This window comes from Leptodactylus fuscus, chromosome 6, assembly GCF_031893055.1.
Source record: "Leptodactylus fuscus isolate aLepFus1 chromosome 6, aLepFus1.hap2, whole genome shotgun sequence".
In the NCBI taxonomy this organism is placed as follows: Eukaryota; Metazoa; Chordata; class Amphibia; order Anura; family Leptodactylidae; genus Leptodactylus; species Leptodactylus fuscus.
In genome coordinates, this window is record NC_134270.1 from 69859295 (window position 1) to 69883497 (window position 24203).

General features: G+C 40.5%; 1 protein-coding gene across 3 annotated transcripts in view; it reads right to left on the reverse strand.

Annotated features, from left to right (window-relative positions):
• Positions 1 to 1221: 1221 nt before the first annotated feature.
• CDC42EP5 (CDC42 effector protein 5) overlaps positions 1222 to 24203 on the reverse strand; it is a 28530-nt gene continuing 5548 nt past the window's right edge. For 2 of the 3 annotated variants that reach the window (XM_075280174.1, XM_075280175.1), the window contains one exon: positions 1222 to 3910. In XM_075280174.1, coding sequence (XP_075136275.1) covers positions 2995 to 3897 — 903 coding nt within the window. In that variant the 5' untranslated portion in view covers positions 3898 to 3910 and the 3' untranslated portion in view covers positions 1222 to 2994. Of the gene's footprint in view, positions 3911 to 6314; positions 6335 to 24203 lie in introns of those variants that run through there. The other variant, XM_075280176.1, reaches the window with a different exon arrangement.

Consider the following 24203-nt stretch of genomic DNA (forward strand, 5'->3'; position numbering starts at 1 on the left):
CTGACGCAAGCATTCCACTAAAACCATCCTAAGGCCGGGGCCCCATGGGGCGTAAGTGCCGCGATTTGCCCACAGCGGAGACTCTGCGGGAAAAATCGCGGCGTTGTACAGTGCAGGCAAAGTGGATGGGATTCATGCGAATCCCATCCCCACTTTGCGGAAAAGATCGCAGCCCGGACACGCTGCAATTTGCAAAGGCTTTGCAAATCGCAGCCTGTCAATTATATGTACGGAAACGCCGGTGGCTTTCCTATAGATATAATTGTAACAGAAAGTGGGGCCTTAGCCTAAAAGTGACTTAACTATACATTTACTCTGCACTTGACACAGTTATTTCATTTCCTACACCTAAAAATCTCTCCAGTTCCTTGGCATTAAAGACTTGGCGCTCTTCTGATCAGTTTCTCCCTCACCAACTGCACATTCAGCAGCTTCGACGCACAAACCACATTTTCACCATGCTCTCTCTCTAGTACATACCCTCATTTCTATATTAGAATACTGCAACATCCTTCCCGTTGGCCTTCCATCACATTGCCTAGCAACCTGTCCCTTTTATACATCACTGACCTAATCTGATGACTCTCTAGATCTAATTTCTGCTCTTCACAAGACATTTTTCTTTCCTCATCCAGTGCATCCCCTATACTCTGGAACTCGCTACTACATCCTTCAGAGCAACCTGAAAATTCACTTCTTCTGGAAAGCCTAGACAACCTTTAATAACCCTGCTCCATTCACTTTCCCTTATAGAATGTAACTTAGCCCTTGTAAACAGGGGTCTCTCTCCCATTACACCTGTTGTCTTGCATTATGTATGCAAACCCTATTCATATTTACATAATATGTCCAATAATTTTAGGTTAGATAAAACGTTCTCTGAAAAGAAAAAAAATGACTGGACGGCTGGTGTGAAACGTCAGGAAGTGCCAACAATGCCCTAAAGCAAGAATACAGCTAAGTCTTATTTGTTTATAAAAATGTCCGAAATATGGTTTATAGTCTTAATTTAGTTGCTCAGTTTCTGGCTTCTGGTAATAACTAGTCATCCGCTGTAATCTGTGAAAGATCCTGGTAGCAGGTGTGCAATTTCATAACAGCGCCAATGTACTGTGCACATAGAAGTAGCTAATCCTCCAGGACAAAAAAAACAAAAAAACCACACTCTGCCCTATCTGGCTAACAGATGATAATAAAATAATAATTAATAATTCACATCAAAAGGCTGCAAAATATTTTATTGCAGATGAAATATTTATAAAAAAAAAAATTATATGAAATACATTTTTTGTGAAGCTTTTTTTTTTTTTTACTATACATAGGCTGAAACGAGATGACTTCTTTAGACATAATGTTAAGACGGGCTGCAGAAAGTAAATTACACCATTTTTATGCCATATTGATGTCTATTTAAAAAAAAATAAAAATAAAAAAAATTCACGACGAGCGAGTGCAGATTATGTGAAACACCTGTAGTGTGCAAAGTAATATTGACCATGGCACCGAGACACATTTATAAAGCTGAAGTTCCTCTAGGCCAGGGGTAGGGAACCTTCAGCTCTCCAGCTGTTGCAAAACTACAACTCCCAACAAGTATACTTGCTCTGCTGTTCTTGAACCTCCCATGGAAGTGAATGGAGCATGTTGGGAGTTTTAGTTTCACAGCAGCTGGAGAGCTGAAGGTTCCCTACCCCTGCTGTAGGTCCTCAGTCCTCCATGGTGTGGTCTTTTTTTCCCCCCTTTAACCATTCCCTACCATTTAATGCATGGTCATAGGCATAAACACACCAGACATAAAGCTCAATTGTACTGCAAAGAAAATACTTTCCAGTCAATACCTGTGAAACAGAAAAGTTAAAAATAAATCAAGAAGAAATCTTTGTTTGGTTCACCTTAATGGGACAAGCAGCCACAGATCGAACTGTGCAGAATAACAAAAATTATAAGAAATATAAAGTACATTTCAATATACCCATTGGGGCTTAATATCTGCATGCAAATTATGATTGTGCCCCAGCAGGTGATGTATTAAAAAAAGGCTTTTTATTGCCTTGGTCAAAGTGTATTCCAACCGTGTACTGACAGTAATTGAAAAAAAAAAAACACCATTTACAAGAAAACATTTTTAAAATAATGCATAAATGAAAAATTCCCAGTGAAGAAAAAAAATAAATTTACAACCAACATCTTTTTTTGCCAACATGTTTAAAAGAAAACGGAGAAACAAGGAGAAACATACTGAACAAGTCACAAGGCACTTTCTTCAGTCGTATAGTGTTGCATGTATTAAATAAGTAAAAATGATATTCGTTATTTTTCATAAAAATAGTATGTCTATGGATGAAAATGTATAGCTGAGAGTATATGAAAAGAAAGGATTTAAATATATTTCGAGATCCAAGAGTGACAATGTTTTACACTGTTGGGTTTCTTAATTTGGGGTATACAGCATGATGCCAGTAGTCACTCGCTGATGTGGTAGGACATCAATGCAACAGACTTAGAAAGTTGAGCATTTTCCATTTCCGAATGTAAGCAGATTTTACTTTGAGAAGGCGTTCTTCTAAGGATGTCTGTATATACCCATATCATCTGTAATAATGCTATAAATTACCATATTAATATAAGGACATAGAACATTGGACAATTTCACTTCCTCTGATCAATTATAAATGACACATTTCAAAGTCCTTTTTGGTAAGGCCACTTCCCCAGTGTCCAATTAAAACCAACTGAGCTATATCCATCTGAGGTCCAAGTTAGAAGTCTTATGCTTTTAGAAGTACAATAGCAGGCCAAATGTATAACATTGCCTCTGTAAAAAGTATATTCTTTTTGAATATTATAATAACCTAGGAGTCTTGTTTCCTTTCTTTTTGAGAAAGTCCATCATATAATGTTTAGACTTTGCTGACTCTTGTGAGAATCCCCATTTATGGCCAAGAAACATGTATGTGATGGATACCAGAGTTTTTAATCATGTACTTTTCATTCCTATACACCAATCTCATCATCAAGATCATCATCAAACGTGTAGCCTTGACCTTCTTCTTCATCATCATCGTCCTCATCATCTACCTCTGCACGGTGACTGATGTGTAGACTGTGGTCTTGTTGCTCTGAATTATCTGCAATACCTTCATAGATGGACCGTTTTTCTTCTTCGCTGTCTTCCTCGTACACTGATGTATTTCCTTCTGGATGGTCTGTGGTGGTAACAGAAACATTTTCAAAAGCAGGGTTTGTCATTGGCAGTGTGGTGGATAAACTACAATGGTTTGCTTGTGGTTCTGCTACAGAGGAGGGTTGTGTGTATTTATCAACATCTGTGGCATGGACAGGAGCAAATTTAAAGTCAAAATTTTTCTGGTCATCTGGATTGTTCCACTCAGAAGTCGGAGGATCTTTATTCATCACACCTAATACATCATCCAAAATAGATGGGCCCAAATCCAGATGGAAAGATAACATGGATTCTGCATGTTTCAGACCACAATCTCCAGATGAAATCCAGTCAAACTGATCAGAATTTCCAACAGGGTTGCTGTTATTCCACAAATTGTCTTCTTTGGATGATACGTTATTGACTGGGCTTGAGGACACACTTCCTGCCCCAGAGCCAATTCCCGAGGACTGTGAGAGCTGACTTAATGAATCTGCCATTTTGTTCTCTTCGTGGTCACCTGCTATCTTCAAGAGACCATTTTTCTTTGGCACATCAACTGTTGGAGCTGAGGAAGGACCATGGTTACTGAGAAAAGAGGTGTCCCCAAACACATCACCTCCTCTTCCAACATGCATGGTATGTCTAAAATCCCCCAATGGGGCACTGATCATCTCTCGATCAATGCGTGTTCGCTTTTTTGAGTGAGAGCTGGATTGCTTGAGAATAGGCATCTTTAGATGGAAACTACAAGGGATAAAAACAAAAACAAAACACAGGTACATTATTATTTATGATCTTGAGTAATGACACCAGGTCTGTTAGTATCTTCTAAAACTGCTAGCACTTTCTGGAGCCTGGTTTCTGGTTAACAACTTAATGAATGTAATCAATAAGTAATCATTAGCTAAATAATTCCTGCATTGGTGATTTTCATGAATACTTATAACTACACATGAAGGTAACACTTAAAAATTATGACCCCAGACCATATTGCAAGGGCAAATTAAGGAGTATCTGCCATAACTTCTTAAGACATGTTGCTATGAACAGTATACTTTCATTTCCTTTTACTTCTATATTCACATTTGTGGAGTTTTGGCCTTTCTTTTGGATCATCAAAATGGACCTCATTGACTATATAATGGGATCAGCCTTTCTGTTTTATAACTAAAATCGCCAGATGAAAATGTCGGCTTGCAACACTTTTTGTCTGGGGATTTCTGACAGATCTTTGCTGGACAGACACTTGGCGCAAATCTGAACATAGCTTTACCTTTAACAGTCATCGTATTCAATTTAAAGAGTTGTGGACATAAAGGCCATGAAAATGGTAACCAGTTAAAGTGCTATGAAGAGACCTTAGAGTACAGTAGCAGTTTTGGTGCAGACGTGTACAGTCCAAATGAAACTCCTGGGCCAACCTTGTGAGTGGACTCTTGCAAGGTTCACCCAACACATACTCATACTTTAAAAGGGGAATGACCTAAATAATTGCCATTAAATGTAATCAAAGTAAGATGTGCAATTTGATTTAGGTCATACTCGCCCAGCCCTATAAAAATGCGCAAAGTTGACCAACCAACAGCATAAGCTAAAGTCGATTATACATATTAGATACATTGGTTGAAGTGATTGATAACAGCAAACCAGCCTCCCATATACTGTGTACAGATCATTCCAGCAGATGGTGGTGGGTGGGATTCAAAACAAATGCACACTCGGCCGATCACATGGCCATGCTGCGGCACAGTCTAATTGAAATGAATGGGGCTGAACTGCAAAACCAAGCAGACCCACTATATAATGTATGACACTGTGCTTGCCAAGTAGTGAAGAGGCCACAGCAATAAATATAGTCTGGACAACCACTTTATGACTCATAGCAAATACATTTTTTTAACCGGAACTAAAGGCTTACACATAGCTCCTTCGTAAAACTAGTCATAACAATGATGATAATTACTAAAAAGTTGTGAAATGTGTGTTGACATCACATATTACACCTGTCCTCTGCTCACTAACTCCCTGCTTTACCAAGAAAGGTAAGAACAGGTTTGCTACATGGTATATCTGACAAATTCCTCTTATATAACTTGTGTACAGTTTTCATGACAGCAAACACCACCCTACTGAGCTGTTCCCAAAACATGCTGAGACTTCAATCTTGCCAGCTGTAAAGATATCAAAGTGCAGCCTCAGGCCCGAGCCTTGTAATCGACTCTAACAAATTACACACGTCTGCTAATAGCAAGAGCTAGGCCAAGCATGTCAACAGGCAAGGTAAAAGAAGGATAGAAAAGTCATTACAAGAACTCTGGAGTCCTCAATGTTTAGCATACGTTAGGCATCTCCATGGGTGGGGCGGGGGAGGGGGACGTCTCTCACGGCCAATCCACTAAGTGACCCCATTAACTTACAATATCAGTGTTCCATCAAGACAAGAATAGAGCTTCATCTTTCTCTATTTTTGCAGCCAAAACTGATGGAATGACCAACAAATGGCAGTGTCAACATAGGCTAACACTATAGCAATCTATAAAAAGAGATATTGCATAGGATGGACATAGGAGCAGGGGACTGAGCAGTACACACGCATCATCATTAATATGTGTCTAGGAAAATGTTATTTAACAGGCCAGCCGAAAATCTTACTAACAGCTGGAGTAGTCTACATGACAACTAAAGTCTGATATTTTTTCTAGGTATGCAATAGTTAATTCCCAATAATCAATATTTTTTGTGTAAGTGCCCTAACAGACAGATATTGAGGACTATTATCAGTATTCCTAGGAACGCTCGTCCCCGATAACAATCCCTTTCTAATAGCGCTGCTGATCACCTGGTGAGTGTTTCTTCGTCCATCAGGTGATCACTTGCTTTCATCCAGCAGCAGCACATTACAATAAAAGTACAAACCATGTTAGGGATCGTTCCTTCAGCGCATACTCTGCATAAGTCTATGTAACCACTGATAAGCGATTATTAAGAAAAAGGTTGTGAAACTGAAGGATTCCCAGTGAACTGCCATCCATACACAGTAAGGTTACTGAACAGAAAGTCTACAGTATGCGTACACTTGAGGACTATCTTACCTCTATAAACAGACAGGCCTGATGCGACTTTATAATACATCACTAGCGCCACTTACCTTTAAAACAGACCACCACCATACAAACGGGTAGAAAACCTTTGAATAATATTTCAAAAATTTCTTTGCAATGCAGATTTCAAATGAAATGTCACTGCCCCTCCCAAAAACTCTGCTCCATACCTCCATATACAGCCAGCAGGAAATGTGCAGAACAGACATAGAAAATAGCTCATTTATCACAGTCATTGCCACAGCTGTAACTTCCTAAAGTGAATCACCAGCATATTTACAGAGTATCTGATGTGACACGCATACTTAAATATGTACAGACTGTCAGGCATCTTATAGGAATGAAGGAGAGGTCCCTGAGGTGACAGCAGAAACATAAGAAAAGGACAAGAACACACAGTAGCAAACAGAGGATACATGTGTGAACTTCTGATAGTGAAAACTCACATGAATAATAAAAATAAGACTCTTCACCATTAACCCATTAATCACAGTTAGTACAATAGGCATTTTGTTTATTTTTCCATTGTCTAGAATCAGACTATATTTTTATCCCAGAATCAGTACGATTCTTGTTCATAGACTTTGCCTAGTATTGCAACTCAGTCACATGTCCTATCAGTATTTCTATTTCTGCTGCTAATGTCCCCATTTTTGCTGAACCTTATTTTACTTTTAGGCTGTGGACGTGTATAAGAAGCAGTCTGCCCGCTTCCATCTCCATTATAACTAGTTAGTTTACCTGCTAGGAGTAACTGTACAAGAGCAAACAAATAGAGAAAAGCCTAAGTGAGCATAATATAGGAGATTCTTGTCCCTGATGCCTCCCCAAGCGGTCCAGTCTTGTAGCTCCATTGTTGTCTTCAAGCGGAAGTTCCCACTGCACATGACAGCTGAGGCTAATCAGTGGAAGGGAACAGGACCTCACCACCGGTCAGAAATTCAACTGCAAGAAGACAGCTGAGCTGCAGGACTGTACCGCCCTGGGAGGACATCAGAACACCAGGCACAGAAAAGTAGGTTTTTTCTGGCTTATACCTGCGCCTCATCTATGACCGGACTTTCCATCCCCAAATCCTCCAAGCGGGGCTTTTCTCCACATTTTTCCACTCTTTCTGGTTATAAACCCAGCATACCTCATTATAGTCTATGGGGCCAGTGGGTTTCCATGGGTGGCTGCTTTTTTAAGCAGACTAGGTTTCCATTTGGGGGTCCCAAAGCAGACTTCCCAAACAGAAACCTGAACTCCGGTGTGAACATAGCGAATGTGGCAATTTTCTTATTAGTTTCTAAAGCTGGCCATTCACAGATTGTTGGCTACATCCTAATGTACATGAGGTCCTCCTAACTCTCCCCTCATGGCTAAGGTCATAGCTTGTAAAATCTTGTACACAGGATCCGCACTCCTATTGCTTGATATGTTAATTATTTTGCTGTAATGTCTGTTATTGTGTGTTCATGTCCTCTCTGAGTTGTAAACGGCTGCTGACTATGTTGGCAATATATAAATAAAAATTATTTTTATTTGATGTTGGGTGAGAAAAGGATTGAGGAGATGGATTTCAAATGATCAGTCCTTTTGTTTTCAATGAGATCAATCTCTGCCAGAGGCACCAATCTTCTCTGTTCTCCTAGTGTAGTACACATGCATCCTTTGACAGAGCTGAGCACACACGGATATGGGTAAAATCACCAATAGCTTTTTAAAGAGGACCTTTCACCACTTGGGGCACATGAGGTTTTATATACCGCTAGAAAGTTGACAGTGCGCTGAATTCAGAGCACTATCAGCTTTCATGTTCTGTGCTCCGGGTGAAGAGCTATCGGTGCCGGTACCGTAGCTCTTCACCGTCAGGAATGCCTCCCCCAGTACTCACCTATGGACAAGCACTATCAGGAGGGGAGGGGGGCGTTCCTCACCGCTCTCACAGTACAGCGCTATAGACGCTACTTTGAGGAAGGGCGTTCCTGACTGACTGTCAGAAACGCCCTTCTGACAGTGTAGACCTACGGTACCCGCACAGATAGCTCTTCACCGGGGGCACAGATCATGAAAGTTGATAGTGCGCTGAATTCAGCGTATTGTCGGCTTTCTAGCGGTATATAAAACCGCTTGTGCCCCAATTAGTGAAAGGTCCTCTTTAAGCTGAATATCCAAATTAGCTTATTCAAAAGTGACCACTACTATGGCTGACCACCCTACTGTCACTTTTGCAAAAATGCTTAAATGCTTCTTTATAAAAATGACAGACACTATAACAGAAACTTAATAGACCCCATTACAGTCAATTTGGTCCAAAGAAATTCATTGGTGTCCATCATATTACAGATCCATTCCCGTTGAGATTTCAGTACCATAACAGGAAAATAGGAATCTTAATGTCCATGTCAACAGAGCCTTAGAGAATAACAAGATACTGGCGACAACTTTTGAGGCAGCTTCTCTGAAACATAACTTATCGACATGTTCAAACAACTTAAGGTTTCTATATTTTAAAGTTACACCCCAAAAAGTCAATATACCATCCCTTCCCTTTTCTGTACATGAATTACCCCAGCCAAATGGAATGCCAGGTATCAAAATGTTTTCACTCATAATAATACGGACTATATCAGTCAGATCTGTGCCTGAGCCATTTATTCTGTGGTGCTACAATAAAACTCCCCCCACCCAAAAACTAAATATTTAACAGATTCTAGCTTCAGCAGAGTGTCTGACACTTGAATAGGAAACAAAGCCCCTTCTGTCTGGATTTGGCACTTGAATTACAAATTCAGATGAGACTAAAATCCCCCCCTTTTCCTCTTTTCTCAGAAATGAGACACTATCCCCTTTCCAGCAGAACTGTGCGACCACTTTGGGTAGAAGGCATTTTTCTTCGTCATATAATTAGAATGTTCTAACCAATTCTTTGCTTTATTGTTCTTATTAATCTGGGTTTTGTATCATCAATCCAATAATCTGTAAATGTAAATTATCACGGAGCACCATTTTACAATTTCCAAGTAGCCAGGAATTAAGAGGCCTAGACCAACCTCTGAAAAACAATCTCATTGCAGATTCAATCACAAACTAAAAGATTGAGTAAGGGCTCATTCACATCTGCGTCCCGGCCTCTGTTCTGCAGGTTTCCGTTTCCTGCCCGAAACTGGGCAGGAGATTGAAACCTGTAGGCATTTTTCAAACCCATTCATTTGAATGGGTTTGAAAACTGTGCGACCGTGAGCACCGGTGAGCGTTTTGTGCGCTCCGCGGCAAAACCGTTTTTTTTTTTTTAACTGAACACAGACTCAGACATGCAGGACTTTGTGTCCGGTTTAAAAAAAAACAAAACAGTTTTGCCGCTGAGAGCCCAAAACACATCACCGGCGCTCAAGGCCGGACTTGGTCTGACAGGTTTCCGTCTTCTGCATGCAGAAGACAGAAACCTCATAACAGAGACCGGAATGCTGGTGTGAACCCAGTGTAACTTTTTACATACACTGTCAGTTTATATACATTTTTTGTAGGTCTTGGGAAACAGCCAAAAAGTATGTTATCAAATACACCCCTACGTGTGATTACTCTATAGTGCTTGGTGTAAAAACTAAGATTCTAGGATACAATGCAGATTGTGTAGAGACTCAACCATCAAGCTATCCTGGTTGATTTTAGCTCTGAAGCCTGCAGAACTGTGAATGCAGCTCTAGAGTGTAATATGGACTGTTACGCAGAGTCAGTACTAGTTACATAATGAAATGTATTTACAAAATTACTCAACTTTATAGAGTAAAACCGTAGTATTAGTGTTTTCATTACCCAAAGTTGTACTTTGGGTATTTTGCAGTTGTACATTATAATTCTGACCTATCCTATAAGAATAGTGGGAGACAGGCTGTTCTTAGAGCAGTTTACAGAGCCACAAGCAAATTGCTCTGTACACTGTGCAGTAGCGTGGCTGGCCAGTGCATGGAACAGTTTGCTTTTCATTCCATAAACTGTGCAGGATAGTGTTTGCTACTAGCTATGGATTTCAATATCCACAAAAGGACATGGAAAGTATTCTCTGTATGTACCTGGGTCATATTTTATATTATATACAATCTGTGATATATGTATAGACATCACTAAGGGTGGCTCATCTCATACGGGCATATAGTTTACATACATTCCAAGTTGAACTTTAGGGCCTGTTGGTGCATTTACTGAAAAGGAGTAGAATAAAAGTCCTAGAAAACTTAAAATCCATTATAATAACTGAGTATTAAGTGTTATCTGATAAATGTAACTGTTGAGTTCGTGCAATATATATCTCTCCACTACTTACGGTCTAATATATTTTGACAACTACAGAAGTTTACAAATGTCATATTGTCTGCTGTTCCCGGTAATACAATGCTTTACTATGGTGCTTATGTGCTGCATTAATCACCCGACCTGTGTCAACCAAGGCTGAAAAGACCATCTGGAATCTTATTTCAAAGTCCTTATGTGGAACGACTATTTATTTTGGGAGAATGTTTAAGAATTCTGCCAAGCAGTAAACTCCATAAAGACTGTCGTTTTAAGGGGGATTAAATTCCATTTAAAAGAACACAGATTGTTAACAGAATAAAAACTTATAAAAGAAGCTGCTAACCTAACATGCATATGTCTCGAGATACATGACAAGTAGTGATTGACTTATTTTTGGATTTCCTGTCAGTTACATCATCTTTCAAATAAACTCCCCCCAACCTAAAATGACTACTTACAGCAAAACAATCGATTGTATTCTACTTCACAGAGGAACTAAATGCAAAAACAGTTATGATGACTCAGGCGCCGATAGCAAAAAGATCTTAGCTCTTCGAATACGAGAGATAAAGGGACGGCTGGTGGGTCTTGTCAACAGTTCCTGCCGATACCAACAAATGAGAAGGCTGTCAATCATTTGCTTGTCACTCATCTTTCCATGATCTGCACAACTAACTGAATTTCAGATAGTCAGATGCAAAAATATACGTAGCATAGTATATATATATATATATATATATATATATATATATATATATATATATATATATATATATATATATATATATATATAACCAAGCAAAAGGCCAAAAATGCCTAAATATTAAATAAAAAAAACCCTAACAGGAAACCTTCCCAAAACGTCCTTGAAGATAGACATATGTTGATCAGATGTTGCATAAGAAGGGGAGATCTTCTGTAGTCTGGCTTTACAAATGTACTGGATTTGAGTGTGGGACTGTAATAGGATGCCACCATTGTAACAAGCCAGTTTGAGAATGTTCTCCCCTCTTAGATATTCCGTGATCATATGTTACAAAATGGAAGCATAGCAATTCAGACATGAATTGGGAGACCATGTAAAGGTATAGAGCAGGGTCACTCTCCTGACTCAATATTTGCATAATTCTTTATATATTCCTTTCGCTTTAAAATCAGTACAAAAAGTATGCGCGAGGAGCTTCATGGCATAGGTTTCCATGGCTGAGCAGGTACATGCACAATGCCAAGTGGCATATGGAGTGGTATCAAGCATGCCGCCACTGGACTCTGGAGCAGCAGAAACAGGTTCTGTGGAGGGAACATTCCCACAAATCTATCTGACAGTCTTATGGAGTTTAAGTCTGGGTTTTCCTGACTGCAGTATGCAACTTTTTGGGACTGGTATGGAAAAGAACCATTCTTTTCTAGTATGACTGTTCCCCAGTGCATAAAGCAATCATCATAAAGAAATGATTGGGCTAGTTTGGTGTGGAAGACCTTGACCGGTCCACACAGCACCCCATCATCAACACCATAAAATACATACTAGATGAACTAGAATGACAATCAGAGTCTGACCTCAAAAGTTCTTTTGAATGAATGGGCAAGAATTCCCACATAATAGTGTATAGCAAAAGGGCACTGTTTCTGGCACATCTCTACCCAACAGAACACTACTGGCAGTTAGGACATGTATTCGTTGCAATTTCTTAATATACAGTACAGTACTAATATAGTACTGTACGCAAGAAATAGATCTTTAAATGTGATCCCTTTGGTCTGTATCTTCTCGGTATAAAGCTTATCTACACATTAAACATCTAATGTCCAGATGGAGTGAGGGAGGAAGGAAGGAAGGAAGGGCAGGAGTTAATCAGGTCCTTATTACACATTTCCTTTCTGTCAGACCCAACAGCTGATTTTCAGACAGGCTTCATGTGCAAAGCATAGAATAAAGCAGGAAATCTCTTTACTTGTCCAGTACAGGTGGGCTTAGATGAGCAAATACTTGGCCAGTACCTTATTATTTCTTCCCAGCCACTTCATTTGGTCGTACTTTGTTTTGGCCTTAATTGAAACGTAGGATGTTGTCATTACTTTTTATAGTTAAAAGACGGCAAAAAACCCAAAACAAAACACCCTAATACTATCATTTAAAATGAAAGGGTCACTTGAGATATACTTCAAATAGAGGATAAAATCTTCACACCAGATCCATGTTCAGAACAAACAGTGCAGTGATAATGTTGGGCACATGGCTTGCCAGTGTTTGCCACGCTTGATGGACTTTATCAGCTGGTTACATGAGGTCTTTAAATGTGACTGGAGTAAATCCGTACAAGTGGATGGCTTCAAAGAGACGCTAATCTGCCTCTGTAAAGCCAAATTAAGAGAAGCACATGTTGGTTTAGTTTTTGGGCCAAATGCAAAATATGTAGCACTTATCTGCTATCCATAACAGTGGTGTCCTATGTTGTAAAAGAGGCTTTGGGACCCAGTGAAACTCCAGGACATGCAGCAATTGGTACCTCTGCACCCCCTATAGCTATGCTCCTGTAAGCCAAAAGTGTTCAGGGTAACATAATCCACAGGGTATTTTGCAGGAAGCCGTTTAAAGCTTTAAAGGGTTAGTCCCTCCTTGACAAATCATGGAAGAGATGGGAATAATTGGCTGCAAGTCCCAACCACCAGGGCTGGACTTATGGACACATTGAGCAGTGCTGCTCTATACCGTTTCCTTAGCTCCCATAATCTAACTGTAGCTCAGCTGTTGTATACGGTCTCCATAGATCCCATTCACTTCTATTGGAGTTATGGAAACAGTGCAGGGTCGCTCGGCTGCTGGCCTGAACTCGTTGCAGAAACGCAACGTTTTTTGTTGCAGATTTTGTTGCATTTTTTTTGATCCAATGCCAGGAGTGGATTGAGTAGAAGATAGAAGTATAAGTACTACTTATATATTTCCTCTTCCTTTTGTAGCCATTCTTGGGTTTGGCTCAAAAAACCGCAACAAAATCTGTAACGAAAAATGCGGAGTTTCCGCAACGTGAGGCCTCAACCTTGTATGGCAAAACACAAACTTCCATGTGAAAGCTATAAACCACTTTTGCAATAAACTTATTAGTTTACTTAGTTATAGCTAGGGATCTAAAGTGCTTCCATCACCTCTCCCTCCATCTAATATGTGGAAAAGATCCTGTTCTATCCTACTCAGGTAAGACATAGTTTGCCAATCAAAGTACCATCTGTTTGAATTATCAAAGGTTTCTGGATAGTGAAGGACATAATAGTGTTTTTAGATTCGACAACCCCCCCCCCCCATTACCTAATAACATGAAAGTTACGTTACTAAAGGTAGCGGGTCTGATAACACAATATTAGTTAACTGATTAGAAGACATCACCTAATAGATCTAAAGCTTCATCCAAGGTGGCTCTACCAATGAAAGCCTGAAAACAGCTTGCTACAAATAGCATGGTTTAGCGGATACTTGTAGTACGTATTATTTTTCATTTAGTCCCCCGGTCTCTTGGCTAGAACACCGGGATCATCACACAATCCTGATTCATGAGGTTGTTTAACATATGGTGCTACTTATTATATTCAGATACATTTTATAAGGTCCCTTAAGATAAAAATAATCAGGTATTTATAGTTCATTTATAACAAATCAAACATTAACGGAGAAGTTCCGCGTTTGTGAGGCTTCATGCAGTTGCCTTGTAAATCGCACATAAGATATTGAGGCACATACCTGTTAAATCTAGTAGTGCAGCTGTTTTTGCCAGCTGCCACAGATCAAGAACATATTTAAAGTTGGGCTTTAGTTCAGTGCTTTTGACGTGGACTACACATTTTATTTATATCCTGTACAATGAATGAAGAAGCTGTTATAGGTCTATACACCACTCCAGAAGCCAAACTGATTTTTTTTGCATCTAGACAATAAACACATCCATATGAGGACATCATTAAAGAGCATCCCATAAACATAGGCATACTCGTGCCTCAGTCAGTTCCTATGTTTTGCCCCTTCCTGACAATCGTACAGATTCTCATTTATAGGAACATTGAGGCTGGTTTATCAACACTAGCGTTTTCAAAGTCGATTTTGGAGTTTGTGCCTAAGGTGCCTTGCACACAACCAAGTCCTGTCTGTGGGAAACAGTCTGTGTGTGGGTGGTAAGACCTGGGATTTAACACTGCCTTGTGCATAGGAGTCACTGCATCATAGTCAGTTATGATGCAGTGAACTCCCGAATAGCCCGATCACTACAGTAATGAACTGATAGCATTATGTCACTGCATCATAACTGACAGTGATGTGCTGTCACCTATGCACATGGCCAAGTTCAACCCGGTCCTACCGCCCACACATGAACCATTTCTCACGGACAGGACTAGTTCCTGTACAAGGGCCCTAACTCATGCCTTATGGTGCATGCCTTCTCCTGAATTAAAAAGGACCATTCATGTCCTCATTGATGTGTGGCATTATATACCACTAGAAAGCAGATAGTGTGCTGAATTCACTTTCCCAGTATGTGTCCCGGTGATGGAGATATCAGTGCCGTTAATTTTGGCACAGATACCTCCCCACTGTCAGAAACCTAATCGGCTTAAAAAGAGGTCACCTTCGGAAATCAGAGAACCTTGTAGACTACACTCACCGGCCACTTTATTAGGTACACCTGTCCAACTGCTCGTTAACACTTAATTTCTAATCAGCCAATCACATGGCGGCAACTCAGTGCATTTAGGCATGTAGACATGGTCAAGACAATCTCCTGCAGTTCAAACCGAGCATCAGTATGGGGAAGAAAGGTGATTTGAGTGCCTTTGAACATGGCATGGTTGTTGGTGCCAGAAGGGCTGGTCTGAGTATTTCAGAAACTGCTGATCTACTGGGAATTTCACACACAACCATCTCTAGGGTTTACAGAGAATCGTCCGAAAAAGAAAAAACATCCAGTGAGCGGCAGTTCTGTGGGCGGAAATGCGTTGTTGATGCCAGAGGTCAGAGGAGAATGGCCAGACTGGTTTGAGCTGATAGAAAGGCAACAGTGACTCAAATAGCCACCCGTTACAACCAAGGTAGCCAGAAGAGCATCTCTGAACGCACAGTACGTCGAACTTTGAGGCAGATGGGCTACAGCAGCAGAAGACCACACCGGGTGCCACTCCTTTCAGCTAAGAACAGGAAACTGAGGCTACAATTTGCACAAGCTCATCGAAATTGGACAATTGAAGATTGGAAAAACGTTGCCTGGTCTGATGAGTCTCGATTTCTGCTGCGACATTCGGATGGTAGGGTCAGAATTTGGCGTCAACAACATGAAAGCATGGATCCATCCTGCCTTGTATCAACGGTTCAGGCTGGTGGTGGTGGTGTCATGGTGTGGGGAATATTTTCTTGGCACTCTTTGGGCCCCTTGGTACCAATTGAGCATCGTTGCAACGCCAAAGCCTACCTGAGTATTGTTGCTGACCATGTCCATCCCTTTATGACCACAATGTACCCAACATCTGATGGCTACTTTCAGCAGGATAATGCGCCATGTCATAAAGCTGGAATCATCTCAGACTGGTTTCTTGAACATGACAATGAGTTCACTGTACTCCAATGGCCTCCACAGTCACCAGATCTCAATCCAATAGAGCATCTTTGGGATGTGGTGGAACGGGAGATTCGCATCATGGATGTGCAGCCGACAAATCTGCGGCAACTGTGTGATGCCATCATGTCAATATGGACCAAAATCTCTGAGGAATGCTTCCAGCACCTTGTTGAATCTATGCCACGAAGAATTGAGGCAGTTCTGAAGGCAAAAGGGGGTCCAACCCGTTACTAGCATGGTGTACCTAATAAAGTGGCCGGTGAGTGTATAATAGGGTTTGTTGTGTTTCCACAAATCAAAGTTTTTAATGTGGCCTTTACAACCCTACCAAATATCATACATTTGTAGTTTTGTGATTTCTCCCTAAAACACTGGAAAATAGGATACTTTTTGACCAACCAGCAATACAAAATAGGATTTATATTATGTACACAACACAAAAATGTACTGAACAATGCAGGAGCAAGTGAAAGCAGGTGAAACCGACTCCAGAACCTGTTGAGCAGCTTTATCATTCCTGCCATGACTTATCTCTGACTTGCAGTTTATTTCAGTAATATGAGGCTGAGGAATGGGGCGGAACAGGGAAGGGGTGGCGGCAAATAAGGGTTGGCCTATGCGTCACCATCTTTTATTCCTTGCTTGAGGCATGGATATCAATGAAGATGATGTAATGTTCTTCCCGTAATATTTTTCATGCTTCTCAGATATTGCTTGTATTATTTATTAAAATGGCATTTATCACTTTATTATTATTATTGTTTTGTATTTGGGGGTTACATACAGTACACAAAATATACAGGTAGATATAATACTAACAATGACCAACTGGCACAGTGGGGTAGAGGGCCCTGTCTGCGAGGGCTTACAATCTATGAGGGAAGGGGAGGGGGGGGGGGTTGGGTAGAGACAGAAGGAGGGGGGAGACTGTTCAGGAATGTACTGGAATACACCCTAAAATTTATATTAGTATTCTATTTTTCATTTAATTTTTTATAGAAGCTTCCTCCACCCTGGGGAAAAAAAAAACCAGTGTGTTGCTCCAGCCTTATTTCTTAAACACCATAGCCAAGACAGAATGGCTTGTTGATAATAAAAATAATACAATTTAATATTACATCATATGCACTATTCAAAAAAAACAAAACAAAAAATTTTTTTAGCAGACAAAAGGTGCTGAAGAAGTGCTTTAAGATCTGTGCCACTTCATTCTAGCAACTGTGGAGGGGGGGGGGAGGGGGGTGTCACATAACTCCTCCATAAGCAAATTTTTCTAGAAACATGTATCCACTAGTGAACCCCCCAAATTTACATGACATCATTTTCAGATGTCATCCATTCTTATGAGCCCCAATCTGAGTTGTCATGAAAAGTTAAAATATCTGCAAGGTCTTGCTGTGCAATCTGTTCTATGACTGTATAAGCCTTCATACATTATGCCCTATCCATTTATCTGCTGCTTATATCTTCATTAGGGCTGCAGCACATTTTACATTTGTCTGAGAGCACAGGGCATGTACAATAAGGAGCAGTCTGCCACCACCCCAGCCATTGTAGCTACTACTGAATCATTTACATGTAATTATGCCAGGAGTAATTATACAATAGCAAACAAATTACTGAGAAAAGCAATAATATAGGAGAGAGCCTAATATAGAAATCCAGGAACACTGAGTTGCAAATATATGGAGGCATTATATAGCTAAAAAGAACCCTGATGCACGAAAGAGCAATCTATGAGCCCATTCAGGAAAGCTGCTTGCTGTCTGTGAATAATATCCCAGCTTATATTGTAAGCAGATATGTGTAGAATGTTCAGTCCAATGCACAGAGAAAGTACTTTGCAGAAATACTGTGAGGAATAACAACCCCACCCTCTCTATTCATTGTGTGAGGAGACAAATACTGCTTAACAGTAAATGGAAAAGAAAGCTGCTCTTTAATGGTATCTATGGACAGGACTTCCCTAGTAATAGGGGGTGAACTGCAAATTAGCTAGAAGGGAGACACTTAGTTGCAGGAACTTTTAGGCCGGGGTCCCACAGGCCAGAAGCGCTGCGTAATAAAATTGTGGCGTTTTACAGTAACTGCAAAGTGGATGGGATTCATGCGAATCCTATGCCCACTTTGCGTTTAAAACCGCAGTGTGGACATGCTGCAATTTCCAAAACCGGCGCGGTTTTGGAAATCGCAGCATTTTAATTATATTTACAGAAACGTCGAAGGCTTTCCCGTAGATATAATTGTAACAGAAAGTCTGTGAACTTTGAAGGCTGAGGAAAACTCTGTGAACTTTCTGTTCAAAGTGCTTAGGGAAGAACCTCGATGCGCTCCAGCCACGTTTTTTCCCGCAGCGCTTTAGCACTGCGGATCATCCCACGAGGCTTTAGCCTAAATATGTATTTCACGTAGAAAGCAGCAACATTTTAAATAAATAAAGTGCATTATATCTTAGTCCAGAATCACATGTACTATTAAATGAGACTAAATTATCTTAACGACCATTAATGTGTTCCCATAGCTTGTTGGCTACGAACATAAAACAATGTTATTAAAAGTAATTTGACATTCTAGAAAGTAGAAGTATCTAAATTATTCAGAAGCTATTTTAAAATCGTTCACGTCTTGTACTTTGGAAGTAAACTGATCAGTTTCCCTCCCATCTTCCTCAAATTACACCTGTCATGTATCAGCAAAAGTCAGTGGCCTCTATTGAAAGAACAAAAACATGACACACACAGTTCAAAGCTACTTTGCTTCTAAGAATGCTTGAAACTATCAGATGTTACTATGATTAAAGAGCAAACTCTCGGTTTGGTTACCAGGACTTTACATTAGGTTCCATTTTGTGCCTGGGGAAAGGGATTAACTTCTGATAACCCTTCTGAAGTGTGCCTGGTTCACAAATTAACACCACTGTTAATAGATGCCGAGTGAACCAATATCCTAATAATGTGATTATATCCACCATGAAGAAAGAAGCATAAGATTAGTAAAACATGACAAAAACTGGGGGTTACAAAAAAACTAAATAAAATTTAGATAACATTCACTAACAGGAGTCAACTTGCAAATATGCAAAGAATTGCACTACTGTTACCTAACCTTTTGTATTGTATTCTAATAAAAAAAAAAAATTGCCCCCCTACTAAGACTGTATCTGTATCCTGTCAATATTCAATTAGAGATTATTTAAGAAGTCTGCAGATCTGACCAATGAAGCTTTAGTGCAATAACAACATTCAGCTTTAGGCTAGGTATAGAGGTCATCTCCCCAAGGTCCCCCCAATGGAGAACGGGACAAAAGATGCTAGCAGACACCTCTGCACTTTAGGGCAGTATGGCATTCAGTTGGTTATAGTGGGTACAGCTTCTTAGCTAATACAGTCAAATATTGACTGTATTAGCTGGACAAGCTGCATTTGACCAAATGTTCAAATGAATTGGTTGTATAGGGAGTTAGGGTAAGTTCACACAAGGTTTTTTTGGTTAGGGTTTTGAGGCCGTATCCACCTCAAAACCCTGACCAAATAGACGGCTCAATGGGAGCAGCTCAGGTCTTTTTTCCGGGAGCAGTTTCTTCCGGCTCCTAGAAAAAAGAAGCGAGATGCTCATTCTTCAGGCCGAGTTGCCTCACGATTCGGCGTGAACAAACTCCCTCCTCCAGACTAGGCCCATTCATTGGGCCTAATCCGGAGCAGAGTGCAAGGCTACCCGGTTTTTGGCTCGGAACCTGAGGCGGCCTCCGCCTCAGGTTCCGATCCAAAAAACCCAGTGAGAACTTACCCTAAAAGTGTGCAATCGGTCAAGATGCTGGGACCCCACCGATGTCTTGGTGCTCTCTAGGTCAACATGTTTCCGGTGATCATATTATTTCTATGGCACTACTAGAGATAACCACGCACTGTTACTTGGCTATCTCAAGAAGACTTACAGAGATGAATGGAGTTCAGCAGACATGCAAGTCTAGCTCTCCATTTATTTAGAGGACAGCCATTCTGGAGATTAGTGGGGACACCAGAGATCAGACACATATTCCTTATCGTATAATTAGGGGATGAGTATGCATATGTTGGGCAACCCATTGAAAAGATATAAGTAATAAAAAAAACACCTATTAATTCCATTTTTATGTTAAAAATTTTATATTTTTTTCCATGTCTGTCTATCTATCCATCTTAAAAGACAATCTGTCAGTTTTCAAACTGTCCACTAAACATAATAGACCGATACTTCCCGGTCTGTAGGAGTGTTCCCTGTAGCAGGTGCCTCATATGTACAGGCAGGATTACAATGAAAGGTATATTAGTAATAATTTTATTAATTTTTGTCAATAGAGTTAAGACAATTCTAATTCAAATCAATATATTTGCTATGACCATTCACTTTGCATTTGCCAATTGAGAAAAATAAGCTATTAAGTCTTCTATTTTTGAAGGCTTCTTACATTGCAACTTTTTTAACCACACTTTCTTTAAACTTTTGCTACATAACAGAGACCACCTTTAATAATGGATGATGGACACAGCTCATCGACTCTCCATCACTACATAGTGAGCTCTGCACAGGTAACAGATAATGTCTAAAAAAAAAAACCCCTCTCCATAGACCTTAAACATGTGCACATTATTTTGTCTATGGTCCATGTGGCTGCTATAATATCCAAGTAACAGATTTTATTATATAATTAGCTCAGAAAAAAAAATATTCATTCATATTGATACATTCCCTTTATGTAATGAATAGGCAGAACAGATATGCCAAAGATTCTGGCTCCTCATCCTAGCACAGGAGGCCCAAGTGAAGACCTCCTCTTCTATGTCTATAGGCTGAAACAAGTATAGTCATTGAAAGTAATTCAGGTATGTAGTGTTGCTCAGTTAATTTTGGGTTGTGAAGAATAGAAAAAAATGTTCTACTAAGCAACTCTAGGGATTAAATGTAATTATATACTAGATAACAGGCATTGCAGAAGGTTCTGGTGATGCCCAAGTAATAGGATAGGAGACAGAACAACAGTAACACAAAGCACAAATGTCAACATATCCTACAACTAGAAAGGGGTCTGCTCACCGTGTGGTTGTCTTTAGTATTGCAGCTCACCCCCATTTAAAAGACCCCAAAATTTGGTCTGGAACCTGAGGTGGGACTAAAATAAAAAAAAAAAACGGGTAGCCGCGCACTCCGCTCCAGATTAGGCCCAAATGAATGGGCCTAGTTGGGAGGAAGTGTCTTCAAGAGAATCTCGCTTCTTTTTCTGGGAGCCGGAACAAATGGCTCCTGGAAAAAGAACTGACCGGCTCCCGAGCCGTCTTTTTGGTCAGGATTTTGAGGCGGATACGGCCTCAAAATCCTGACCAAAAAACCCTGTGTGAACTTACCCTTACTAATAACCCATGGCTATTCATTCAAGTTATAAAATAATAGTCATCGTTTCAGTTATTCAGGTATTTTTCGGACTATAAGACGCACTGGACTATAAGACACACCTAGGTTTTAGAGGAGGAAAATAGGGAAAAAAATTTTTGAAGCAAAAACTGGTAAAATATTTAATGTATGGGAGTTGTAGTTTTGCAACAGCTGCAAGGCCACATTGACAGGTGACCCTGCAGCTGTACGGGGATGCATAGAGTGTTTTTTTTTGCGGGTCCAGAAGTACTTTTTAGTTATACCATTTTGGGGAATATCTATTGCTTAGATCACCTTTTATTGAAAAAAACAAAACAGTGGTTTATGATATATGATTTTCTACTTTTATATATATATTCTAGGGACAGGAGGTGATTTAGAACTTTTATTTATTTCATATTTTTAAAGCTTTTTTTTTTTTTTTTTTTAACTATTTTATTCCCCCCCGGGGCTTGAACCTGCAGTCACTTGATTGCAAGTCCCATAGACGGCAATACAACTGTATTGCCGTCTATGGGACATTCTGTGTATTAGTATTACGGCTGGTCATAGACCCAGCCGCAATACTAATATATAGCAGTGACAGGCCTGGGAGCCTCATTAGGCTCCCGGCTGTCACCCGAACAGGTCGGCTCCTGCGATATCGCCGCGCAGGAGCCGGCCCGCAACTTTACAGGTACGGGGCCGGTGGGGACCGGCCCCGGGGGAGAAGGGGCCGCTGATACTGACCCGGCATCCGCTGTACTAGAGAGGCGGATGCCGGGGAGGGATAGACGCCGGGGCCTGAGACATCGCTGCCCTGCCCTGCATGAAGCTAGCGGCAGGGGGACGGAGGAGTGGAATAGCAGCATCACTCCTCCCGCTGCTGGCTTCATGCAGGGCAGAGGAGCGCAGCGATGTCGCAGGCCCCGGCACCTGTAATGGCGTCTATCACTTGCCGGCTTCCGCCTCTCTATTACAGCGGATGCCAGGCGCCACATTCGGCCTATAAGACGCACCCTTCTTTTCCCCCAAAATTTTGGGGGAAAAAAGTGCGTCTTATAGTCTGAAAAATACGGTACTTCATAGCTATAAAGCCAAAGTTCTCCAGTTTTTTTTAGGGATAGAAAACACAGTAGTTACCATGCTGTAAAAGAAACAGGAGTCTGAGCTTTGACCTCTTGTTTCTATACACACAACCCTACTGAAGGCCCCAGGGGGTTCCCACAGTACAAATGCATCTCCAATGACGACTATATTATAATATCATCTGAAATGTTCAAACCATGTACCCATGCTGGGATAGAGATACCCCTCCCAGAATCTACACCAGTGCTTGCACCATTATTAGTAACTAATTCATGGTTTGCATGTATCCTAAACTTATGGGATGTAAATACTTTTAAGTTTAAGTTGAAGGATTTGCACAGATTCTACACTTGTGACTCTTCAAAATATGAATTGCTTTTGTTCTTTGTCATTCCGAAGCCTTGCAAATCAATTCCACCATGTCTAAGACGCGGACAGAGCGTTAAGACACTGAGATTTATTGTTTTGAGGGCCTTTCTGGGTAAAAAGGTGGCAAACTTTAAAATGTAACATACTTTGGGTTTTAAACATTGGCAAGCACACATAACCCCTAAGGGGGCATTCACACTACAGTCCTACACCCTGGAGAAAATGGACAGGGGACGGCTTGCCAGCGGTCAGTTTTTAAAGGTGACCGCTGGTGTCCATATGCGGCCTCTCTGCCTGGAAAACAGTCTTTTTTTCTTTTTTTTGCACAGACACAAAGTCTTAAATGCAGGACTTTGTGTCAGTTAAAAAAACAAAACAAAAAAAACAACAAAAAAACGGTATCCAGGACGTAAGGCCCCATATGGACACTTGCGGTCACCTTTAAAAACCCATTCAAATGAATGGATTTTAAAGCTGACCAATGGCAAGCCGTTCCTTGTCCAGTTTCCTCAGGGTTTAAGATGGAAACCCCAGGGCAGATGGTGGCGGTAGTGTGAACCCAGCCTAAGAGTTATACTGAATATACCTGGTGTGGAGAATCAGCTGCACAGAGCTCTATCATAATACTCTAAAGCTAGCTGCACACTGGCGTGTACAGTCTAGTGTTCCAGTCTCAGGGGAACGTAGATTTACTGTCTCCGACCTGCAGAATCAGTGTCCACCATAAAGTAAGATTTACACAGACTCTGGTGAGGAGCTGTAGGTCCTATAGCATTGTTAACATATCCAGGCAGTGGAAGTGTTAATACTCTGCTTTCTGGAAACATTAGGAACTTAGCTGCTCCTGGCATTGACAGTTCCTATATTACTGACTGTGCTATTTACTTAAGAATCAGCTATTTTCTGCCATAAGATATCTGGCCTAAGGGGGACAAAGTCCAAAAATGAATTTTCCACCTTAAATATGAAATGCAGGAGGCTGAAAAGTCATACAAGGGAATAACAAATATATACAGAGTTGCAATGATTTTTGCGTACTTATATAGCACCATCATATTCTGAAGCTTTACAGATGTCATCAGTCACTGTGCTATATAGGAGTCACAATCTATATTCAGTACGATTTTGGAGTGCGGGAGGAAACCCATGGAGATCATACAAACTCCTTGTAGATGTTGTCTATGGTCGGATTCACATCTAGGACTCCAGCTGCAA